The sequence below is a fragment of the Nematolebias whitei genome, chromosome 1 (genome assembly GCF_014905685.2).
Source record: "Nematolebias whitei isolate Nwh7 chromosome 1, NemWhi1, whole genome shotgun sequence".
Lineage (NCBI taxonomy): Eukaryota > Metazoa > Chordata > Actinopteri > Cyprinodontiformes > Rivulidae > Nematolebias > Nematolebias whitei.
In genome coordinates this window covers 61,783,882-61,794,982 of record NC_056498.1, presented here as the reverse complement: position 1 = coordinate 61,794,982, position 11,101 = coordinate 61,783,882, and the positions used below count along the sequence as shown (strand labels likewise).

The 11,101-nt window shown below is 39.9% G+C and overlaps 1 protein-coding gene across 1 annotated transcript in view; it reads left to right on the top strand.

Moving 5' to 3' along the window:
• The window catches only part of pgbd5 (piggyBac transposable element derived 5), a 24,421-nt gene extending 22,778 nt beyond the window's left edge, over nucleotides 1-1,643 (top strand). Inside the window, exons 6-7 of the mRNA XM_037686218.1 lie at nucleotides 963-1,068; nucleotides 1,170-1,643. Of these exons, the coding sequence (XP_037542146.1) occupies nucleotides 963-1,068; nucleotides 1,170-1,365 (302 nt within the window). The 3' untranslated portion in view covers nucleotides 1,366-1,643. The remainder of the gene's footprint in view (nucleotides 1-962; nucleotides 1,069-1,169) is intronic.
• Nucleotides 1,644-11,101: the final 9,458 nt, after the last annotated feature.

The following is an 11,101-nucleotide window of genomic DNA, read 5'->3' as shown; positions in this document are numbered from 1 at the left end:
TGCAAGAGTCATTAAAATCTGTTCAGTGGTTTATGAGATATTTTGCTAACAGACGGACAACACAAATCAGCCTTTGTCGTTCAACAGCGGGTTATCTTTAAAGCTTGTAACTAATTATTTTTTTTATATATAAACATTTGATTAAATCACTTGTAGCTGTAGTACAGCAGCGATCCGGGTGTCAGAAAACTACAAACATGCTTAATGAGACCTGGGCAGGTTTGCTCATGCTTTTCTATACGTTTCAGTCTGTTAACCTGAAAGTGAAACTAAATGAATCTTTTATCCCATTCTGTGTTTACGGATCTCACCCAGAGGGAACTGACTGATTACACCATTCTTATCAGAACTCCTAAAGTGCCTCTGGAGTGTCCTTGGACACGCTCACCGCTCTGGTCGTCTCCCCTCCCCTGCAGAATGTCTGCGTCACTATGTGCCTATGTGCGGGGTGTTTTTTTAATATCAGGCTCTCTCTCTTCGGCCAAGGAGTGAGAGTTTGATAGGATTTTTTTGGGGCCTCCAAATCCTATGCAAGTGTCACTTTCATGACTTTTCGTTTGTCTAAACCAGAGGTGTCGAACTCATTTACAAAAGGGGGGCCACAATTAAAACCTTTTTCAAACTAAGGGCCGGTTTCAGAATCTACATTAACTCAAGTTAGATACCCACCATCTTTGCTTGGTCACAGGTTCCTCAACAAGAGTTTGATTGGTCTCATTCGACATTCTCCGTTGTACTTTTGACATCATAATCAAAGATTACTGAAAAAACTGAAGTGATGAAAGTATTTTACATTTAAAATAACATCTTGGGGGCCAGATAAGATGTCAACGAGGGCCACATTTGGCCCCCGGGCCTTGACTTTGACACATATAGTCTGAAAAGATCTCCCTTGTAAATGAGTCTTGGAGGCTCTTATCTGTGTAAATAAAGTTGATTGAACGAATGTGTGTTTGTGACAGGTATAATCATTAAGAGGAAAAGTGGAGAAATTCCATGTCCCTTGGCCGTTGAGGCGTTTGCCGCACACCTCAGCTACATCTGCAAATACGACGACAAGTACAGCAAGTATGTGCCGCATCAAAAAACACTTTTTTTTAAATCTTCAAATAGAAACCATGCAGTAAGCAGCTGCTTCTATTTTTTTTTATTTTTTTTTTATCTCCCAGGTATTTTATCTTCCATAAGCCCAACAAGACCTGGCAGCAGGTGTTCTGGCTGAGCATCAGCATCGCCATCAACAACGCGTACATCCTCTACAAGATGTCCGACGCCTACACGGTGAAGCGCTACAGCCGAGCGCAGTTCGGAGAGAGACTGGTCAGGGAGCTGCTGGATCTGGACGACTGCTCCCCCACACAGTGAGAGCGAGGAGGAGGATCGTGAAGACAAACAGGAGTGCACAGAAATAGGAATAAAGATCGCGCAGAGGCGGTCCTCCATGCTTTCATTTACGCACGGTTGTACAGACTGTGTGTGTCGATGTGATGAAACCAAATCAGTGCCAAGCCCTCTTTTTCTTCTGTAAATATTCATTTACACTAAACTTCACACCACTTGCTAACAATAACCGCACTGATTTACAAAGGATTTATCTGCAGGAGCAGATGAAATCAAATGATTTCACTCCTAAATGATGTCAGCTATAGAGTGAAGTAGACACAGACTGAGCCTGAATGTTTCTCTTGTGCAATGATTTGAACCCGTCAGGCTAAAAGGCTACATGTAGCCCAATATTTATACGGACGGATTAAAATCTTAAAATCAGAGTAAACGGGACACTGCATGCATCAAGAATCTGGATTGTGACGTTCTGTTTAGTGCAAAGATGATTTCTGCTCCAGATGAGCTTTGTGTGTGTTTATTAAGTGGAACTGCCATTTACATGTGTGTGTGTGTGTGTTGTTTGCACACTGTGTTTGCTTTGCTGGACGGCTGTCAGTGAAGGTGAAGCCGCACGCAGCAGCTGCTCGCATTCAAGTCCAAACGAGGGAGATAAAAAATGATCCCTTAGAATTTTTAGTTTCTCTTTTACATAAATCTCAATAAAGATCTCAAAAATTTAAGTTGACGCTGCAAAAAAAGGCCGTAACCTTTAGGTTGCGTTTGTCTTCAAAAGACACTTTCAATACACGGTTAATGGAACTATCATTTCTTAAAGGAAGGCATCGCCCGCCTTGCATGCCCAAGTTTTAAATAAAGATCTCAACTTGATTTATGTGACTGGGACCAGTCTTAGCTAGTACTGCAAAAATTTCAACTCGATATCTGTAAAATTGGCCACGTAACAGCCATTTGTTATCTAAGTTCTGTTGGCTGTGGCAGCCATCTTGAATCGATTTGACTCCAAAGTTAATCATTTTGTAGATGTGTGTTTAGTGATCTTTTTTTGAGTGTTTCATTAAAATCCATTTAGTGGTTTGTGAGATATTTTGCCAACAGACGGACAAGCGTAGAAATTACACGATCGCTTGCCTTTCATAGTCAATAACCGTTTATTTTGTGTCCGCTTTGGCAGAAATTTGGTGCTCATGTAAAATGTAAACACTTGAAAGATTTGATGTGAGAAGCAAGTTTTTTTTTTTTTTTTTAGCTGTTTGCAGCAACAAAAATGTTCATTTCCTGCCTTTTTTTAATTGCACTAAAATGTTTTCGCCAGGCAGTGAGCTCAGTCTCAGCCATTAAATAGAGATTTGTTTGGAGAGTAACATTTGACCAGATTTACTCTGGATCCGAGGACTAATAAAAGAATCACTGCAGACTTTTATTCTGAAAACAAACCTGGATGGGAATAAAATGTGAGAAATTCTTTAGCGCTGAAGTCGGTGAATGAAAATCTTTTTAAACGAGGCTCATTTACATTCTGCCGTCTCATTCTTCTAACAACCAGAGAGCATTTAAAACACTGCCCGTGTGTGTGAGCTTGTTTCTTCTTTCCGAGCTCAAAGGGCTCCTCTCCTTTTGCTTTGATGGCGATCATGTGCTGGAACGTGCTCTGAAGAGTTCCCGTGCAACGTTTCGGTGTGCGCTTGTTGTGTCGGCACGGTTTGGTGTGAAAACTTCTCTCAGCACCACGATGGCATCCGTTGAGTGATTCACAGGCAGGACTCGTGCACTTTCCCTCCCCTACTACCATCACAGTCTTGCACTTTATAACAGCTGTAAATTTAATGACACGTTTTTTTAGATATTCTTTTTTTTTTATTATTTTGATGATAAAATATACACTACTCTTATAGATCATATATATGTATATATATATATATACATATATAAATTTAAGTAGTTGATTTATGTGAAAAAGGGAGTAAAGACTGAAAATTAGGAATAAAACGAAAGGTTTTGACTGTAAAGTGCAACTATGTGTGTATTTTGGTTACAAACACAGTGAGTATATGCGAATAATCACTTTGTCGCTGAGACTTAAGATTGTGATTTTTTTATTTATTTGATCTTTTCCACTAATCCAATTTATTGCTGTTGTCACCCTCGTGTGTGTGTGTGAACCACTGAATGTTGTCAATGAATGTGTCTAATCACTATTCACTACAAAACACTGTTTACCTAAAAAATATATATATATAAAATCTTGTCACGTATTTGTCAGCTCACGATTTTAACACAATGTTTGATATTCCTGTCATTCACGGCGATTGTTTTCACTTGACTGCAAAAATGTTAAATAAATTATCAACTGAAAAGCAGCAATCAAAGAACTAAAGGTGCATTGAAATATTGGCATTGTTTTAATGCACATAGTTTTTTTTGCAATATGTAAAATCTGGTGGATTTAAAATTGAAAATGCCCAACTTAGGGATGCACGATATTATCGGCATGGTATTGTATCGGCCGATATTAGCAATAAAGCTAAATATCGTACATCTGCCATTCCATCAAAATAACTCACCGATATAAAAGGCACTGTTTTTGTATGACAACCCACCCACGTCACGCGCGCCGTTTATTTTAAATTTGTGAAAATTTACAAATTTGCACTGTTCGAGTGTTGTCATTGTGTTAGAGAGAGTAAATGTCATTAATAAATTTGACAGTAAACATAGTCTAAGTTGAAGTGTTGCATCATTTTCAGCCCCCTTTTTGGCATCTGCATTTGATAGCAGGTCAAATTGACAAAGACCATGCAGAATAATGTAGTATTTTAATTCCACAGCAGAAAAAGCTATGTAGTCTCTGTAAGTTGGTCTAGGAAACAAATATCAATATTGGTATCGGTTATCGGACAAATAAGTATCGGATATCTGCCAAAAATCCAATATCGTGCATCCCTAGCCCAACTGAAGCATTTATGGTTGGTATTTTGTGTAACAGCTTTTTTTTTTTTCTTGCAATATGAACATTTATGGTATTCACACAATACGATAGGGAACATCACAACAATTCAGACTGTTAAAAATCACATTAGAGTGCAGCTAAGAAGAGAAAATAAACTGCTGCTTCGGTCCCCCCCACATCAGCAGGCAACATCACACCAAGAGTAACTAACTTGTAACTTCACATTCCATATAAAATCTTTTAAATATGTATGTATACATTGACACGAATGGTGTCGAAATCAATGCAACAAAGTGTGTCTTATGCAAAAACTTTAAATATTCATGGTGCACCTCTGATGTAACGAGGCCGAGGATTCTGTTCTAACGAAAAGTGCAGAGATGATGTAAAAGGTGGATTAACTCTGGAAACAAAACATGAATTTTAACATCATCAACTTCGTCCATTGACAAACATAGATTTAAAAGAAGAAGAAAAAAACAATATATAACACAAAAGAAATGTTTCAGCGCAGCGCCTGCTGTTTCTGTTCGTTTTCAACGTGTCTCATTACACTTCATCCCAACTGCCATCATTAGAGTAAATCCAAGTGATTGATGTGACTGTCCAGCAACATGCAATCTTTTATAAAGTAAATTTGTGGAATATGTTGTCTGGTCTTTTGTATTATTATTACTTTGTTGTGTAAAATTACCAGCACAGCAAACCATCACCTCGGCTCTTTACTTGCATTTGGAGCGTTTACATAATTTGGCTGACAGGCAGCAAAAAGAACAACTCCTTTTCCTCTCTGCTTTCTCACATAACTTTTTTTAATCCGTCATAAAAACACGTTAAAGGCTTTAATGCCATCATGAGTGCCAGCTTCGGTTGACACTGAAGAAAGAAGGGCTGCAGTCTTAAGGAGTATAAAAGGTAATTACAGTGAATTCTCTAGAAAAATAATGTGCACCACACATTGATGGCAGCATGCTCTTTTTTTTTTTGTTATGCATCATGCACAAGTTATAAAATATAGAAAATGTGCATCTATTGTGCTGTTGATGCAGACTTGACCCTCATCATGAAAAGGCATTGTACACAACTTCTACAGACGAGTTTTCATTACAGTCCAGAAAAAGAGCTATTATTCACACAGGTCTTTGCAAAGCTGTGGTTGCTTGGTAACATATTTAACAGACAGTTTCTGTAGTTTGTCTGCACCTAATGAAATATTGTCGTGACTCCTGCTGTAAAAAAAAACAAAAAAGCACAAAGCTGCTTCATTCGGGTTTCTATTTAAGAAGAGATGATGCCTGCTCACGGTTCTTATAAAAGGGCTGCTCTGTACTGTACTCCAAATATGAATATTGTTTTCAAAATCACTAAGAGATTTTAGAAAATCTCTTTCTCTCGGTCCGTCCTATTGATTGGCTGTTAAAGATTTGTACAAAATTTTTTCCTCTCACTCGGTCCTGATGTTGATGCATTATCACATAAAATATAAAACTTTTTATTCTAAATTAAAACTCTGATAACAGAGCTTGGATCAAACCTGGTGGTTTCCCAGCAGAACTTAATTATTCATTTCAAAATACTTTATTAGTCCCAAAGGGAAGTTAAATGTAGCGCATCATCCTGGTTTCATTAAGAGTCGTGGGCAGGAAGGATCTCCCACAACAGTCTGTCCTGCAGCAGATCTGAAGAATCTGGCCATGGATGCCAATCTGTCCACCTGAACCCAGCGGGCCTCTCAGTCCTCCTGGGCAGCAGGACCACCTTGGTCAGAACTCCCTCCTGAGCGATGGTCACTCCTCTCAGCAGCTTGTTGAGCTCCTCATCATTGCAGACAGCTCTTCTTGTTGTTGTGAGCCATGTTTCCTGCCAGCTCCAAGGATCAGCAGTCAGTCACTTGAGCACCTCCACCAGGTAGACAGCAATGCATCCACGGCGCCTCTTTTACAACTCATTTGGAATTTGGGGCTGTATTTGAGGTAATATTAGATGCTTCCTGTTGTGAAAGCCATCTTGTTGTCATGGTTATACTTCATAACAAATGTCCAAAAGTAAAAAGGTTTCAGTAAAAATCCTTTCAGCTGCACAGCATCCAATACCAGAGGAAGTTTTCATTTAAAAAAAAGCCATTTTGATCCAGAAAAAAAGAGGAAATAGTTTTCAAAAGCAATATCCCAGAATGAAAGTAACAGCTACTCCAAATTGCAGCCACCTTGAGCAATTCTAGAACTTTATCTATTAGCTTTCTATCTATCTGTCTGTTATTATTATTAATATTATTATTATAGGTCTATTAATTATCTGTTGGTTTGAAAAGCTGCTTTAAATTAGCTAGGATATCAAACTGTAAAACAATAATTTTATTTTTTTGATCCAACTCTAATGAAGTTTTTGAATGTTTAACGCTATTTTACATATAAAAAATAAACATTCAGAATCTTTGTCATACTGAAAATGTTAATAAGATTTATAATTCATATAAAACTGAACAGAAAATCATTTGAAGGAAAAAAGTTGTTCTTTTAGTGTATTTCATATCCAGTGCTCCTACTCATACATATTTTTTTTTTTTTTTTACTTTTATTGAAACAGCTTGACAAAGAACAGCTTTTAAAAAATAAAAATAACAACTCCTTTGATTTTATGAAGTCATTCAAAACTAAAACTATCCATCAGCAATGTCCGGCTTTCAACATTTGAGCAAACTCAGATAGTGTTTCATTCTTGTATCATCATCTTCTATTTTCCTTTCATCATTTTCTAACAGAAGGATGTAGTCAGAAACCCCGCAGCAACATTCAAATATAAAGTACTGACTGGCAAAGATAAATTGGTGTGGTTGAAAAAAGCACTTCTGCATTTATATGAGAGAACATCATCTCCACAACGGCCTGGAGCTGTGCATAAAACTTGCTGGAAAAGCCAAGAAAAAAATAAAACCCAGTGAGACCATGCATTTTTTTAAATTATGACACAAAATGTTCAAAATTTTAAAAAATGAAAGCATCAAGAAGCATGCAGTTTAATATAAAATTCTGAACACTACTGGAATTACAAAGGGCTTGTTGTGATGACTGGGTGCTAAAGAAAACTATATATTATTTTGAAGTCTTTATTAAACTTGAATGTGCAGAACCTTAATCTGCATTTAAAGTACTTAATTATTTCATGTTTCATTATGAGAAGAACCAGATATGATAATCATTGTTGTGCTGTGATCATGAAAAAGGTCAGATTTACATGTATTAGTGTCTGTTTTACCTGCTACAGATACGGTCAATAAATACAGATGTCATGCAAAAACAAACCACTAGAGGGCAGCAAACCACTGTTTTGCGTTTTCTGTTTTATCTCTGGCCTTCTGCCCATTGATCACCTCAGAGTTTGACTGGATTAAAACTGATTTTAGGACCAAAGTGAGACTGTAATTGAATTTTCTCCACGCCTTATTGATGACACGCTCGATAACAGACTGTCGGCCGAGCTCCGAAAACTGGAAGTAATTTAACTTCCAGGAAGACGCGGTTTGGCAAAAAATAGTGGCATGTTTTCCCATCTGCAAAGTTCAAGAAGCTTTCAAGGAAAATATTATTCCTGCCTCTGACTGTGTGTGGTGGAGTACGTGCGTGTGTTTGTGAGTGTGTGTCTGTGTGTGTTTGTGGCAAGCGATGAAGACTGAAGCAGGCCTGACTCTCTCCTGCCTGAGAGAAATGATCACAATGATTAATGCAGAACTGAGAGGCCTGTGGAGAAGGTATACAATTGAAAGATCAAGAGAGCTGAACACTGGGGTGGGGGGGGTGGGGGGCAGCTGGTCTCTGAGGTTCTCACAACCGCAAACAGCTTCCAAGAACAGGAGAAGGCTGGTCGGGGGTGCCTGAAGGAGGGAGGGCCACACTTTGGGAAAAGTTGAATGTTGTATGAAATTTTTATCAAACTGAAAACTAAAGTGTTTGTATGGAAACATATGTCTTAAAAAAGGCAACGAAATAAGCAAATTCATGCAAATTTAGAAAATGATGTGTCTATAATTCAAGTTAGATTCTTTATGTTTTCAAGTTCTCATCGATTTTGCTTTAAACTTTTCTCAATATAGATTTTTTTAATCATGTCTGTGTGTTTGGGGGGAAAGTCGTGTGAGGTGTGTAGCAACTATTTAAAAATGATTTAATGTAAAAGAAAGTGCAATCACAAATTTCACAGTTCATTTAAGTTTGTGTGGTTTGGGGGGTTATGTCAAAATGATATCCTTTTTTAAAGTCTGAAAAAAATAAACTAAGTGCTAATTAATAATAAATAAATAAATATAAAATATTATTTGAGCAATGCAGAACAAAACTGCATTGAATCACTGAGGCAGAACATTCAGATGCAGGTTTCTGGGCCTTTTTTTAATAGATATATGATTGGACCATTTGTTTCCAGACAAGATAAGATAAGATAGAACTTTATTGATCCCACAGGAAATTGGTGACAAGTAGTAGACAAGATTTAAGAAACAGATAAGTTAAATAACCGTCCATTATCTGTAGCCGCTACTTCCTTTGCAGGGATCACTGGTGCCCTTACCCAACCAACACTGTGCAAGAGGTGGTGTACACCCCTGGAGAGGTCGCGAGACCAACACTGGGCCACATAGACACAAACAACTAACTGCACGCTCACCTCTTTTGTCTGTGGGAGGAAACCACAGTACCCAGAGAAAACCCAGGCATACATGACAAAAACATGCAAACTCCAACTAGAAGGGTCCCCGGGCTGGGACTTGATCCAGCAACCTTCCTTGCTGAGTGGCAACAGCTCTACCAACTGTGCCACCGTCATGCCACCACCGATAAGAATAGATACTAGACTTTTCACAAAGATGGAAAATAAACAACAAATGGCAGGATTCTAAGGACAGAACCCTGATGGACACCAAAGGACAACTTTACAAAAATTAAAGAAGTCTTTAAATGAAATAAACAAACTGATTTTTTTTAAAAACATTAATTCTCAGTAAAACTTTTTTCTATACTTTGATGTAAAATATGTGTAAAAATTTAACGTGGTGTAAATAAAAATGGATATTTCTTCCATCCGTCCATTATCTTCCACTTGTTCTGAAATTGGGTCGCAGGGGCAGCAGCTTGAGCAGGGAAGCCCAGACATCTCTTTCCACAGACACCTCTTCCAGTTCTTCTGAGAGAATTCCAAGGCGTTCACAGGCCAGCCGAGATGCATAGTCTCTCCAGCTTATCCTGGGTCTTTGCTGGGGTCTCCTCCCAGTCGGACATGCCCGAAGCACCTTCCTAGGGAGGCGCCCAGGGAACAGCCTTACCAGATGCCCGAGCCACCTCAACTGGCTCCTCTCGATGTGGAGGAGCAGCAGTTTTACTCCGAATCTCTCCCAGATACAGTACTGAACTTCTCACCCTATCTCTAAAATAGAGTCCAGCTTTCCTGCAGAGGAAACTCCTTTCAACCAACTGTATCCGCATTCTCATTCTTTTGGTCACTACCCAGAGCTCGTGACCATAACTGCGGCAAAACCTCACCCTCGATCTGAAAAGAGAATCCACCCTTTTCCAATTGAGAACCTTCACCAAGTTCACAAAACACATGTAGACTGGATGGGCAAACTACCATGACCTCTTGAGGATCCTAGTGAGGGTAAAGAGCTGGCCCAGTGTCCCACCGCCAGGACGGAACCCGCATTGTTCCTCCTGGATCTGAAGTTCGACCAACAATCTGACTCACTTCTCTAGTACCCCTGAATAGACCTTACCAGGTAGGCTAAGGGCAGTGATGCCCCTGTAATTGGCGCACACCCTCTGGTCCCTCTTTTTAAAGTGGACAAGCACCACCCTAGTCTGTCAATCCGGTGGTACTGCCCTCGATGTCCATATGATGTTGCAAAGGTGTGTCAACCAAGACAGCTCCACAACATCAAAAGCCTTAAGGAAATCAGAGTGAATCTCATCCGCTCCTAGCACCCTGTCACCATGAAGCATTTTAACTACAATGGCGACCTCAGCCACTGTTATGGACAGACCAACCCCAAAGCCCCTTACTCCGCTTCCTCCATGGAAGATGTGCCAGTGGAATTGAGAAGGTCAGAGAAGTATTGCTTCCATCTCCGACAACATCACTGGTTGAGGTCAACAGCACCCCACCTTCATGGAACTTTTGCCTCAGCTACAGCCAAGGCTGCAGAATGCCTGGCCCTCCAGTACTCGTCAGCTGCCTCCGAAGTCCCACAGCCAACAAGGACAGATAGGCCTCCTTCTTTAGCTTGACAGCCTCTCTAACCCGGGGTGTCCACCACTGAGTTTGAGGATGGCCACCGCGAGAAGCACCAACAATTTTGAGGCTACAGCCCAAGGCAGCTACTTCAACAAGTGAGGTGCGGAACATGGCCCACTCGGACTCAATGTCCCCCGCCTCAGCTGGGATGCACAGTTCAGCTCCTCTCTTCACCCGAGTGTCCAAAACAAATGGCCACAAATCAGATGACATGACTATGAAGTCAATCATCCATCTACGACCTAGGGCATCCTGGTGCCAAGTGCACCTATGGACATCCTTATATTCAAACAGTGCTTATTATGGACAACCTATGACTAGCATAGAAGTTCAACAACAGAATGTCACTCAAGTTCTGATCAGAGAGGCCGTTCCCCCCAGTCACGCCCCTCCAGTCACACTGTCGTTACCCACATGGTTATTGAAGTCCCCCAGCAGAATAAAGAAGTCCCCAGCTGGTGCACCTTCCTGCACCCCTGACAAGGACTCCAAGAAGGCCAGATACTCTGAACTGCCGTTAGGCTAATA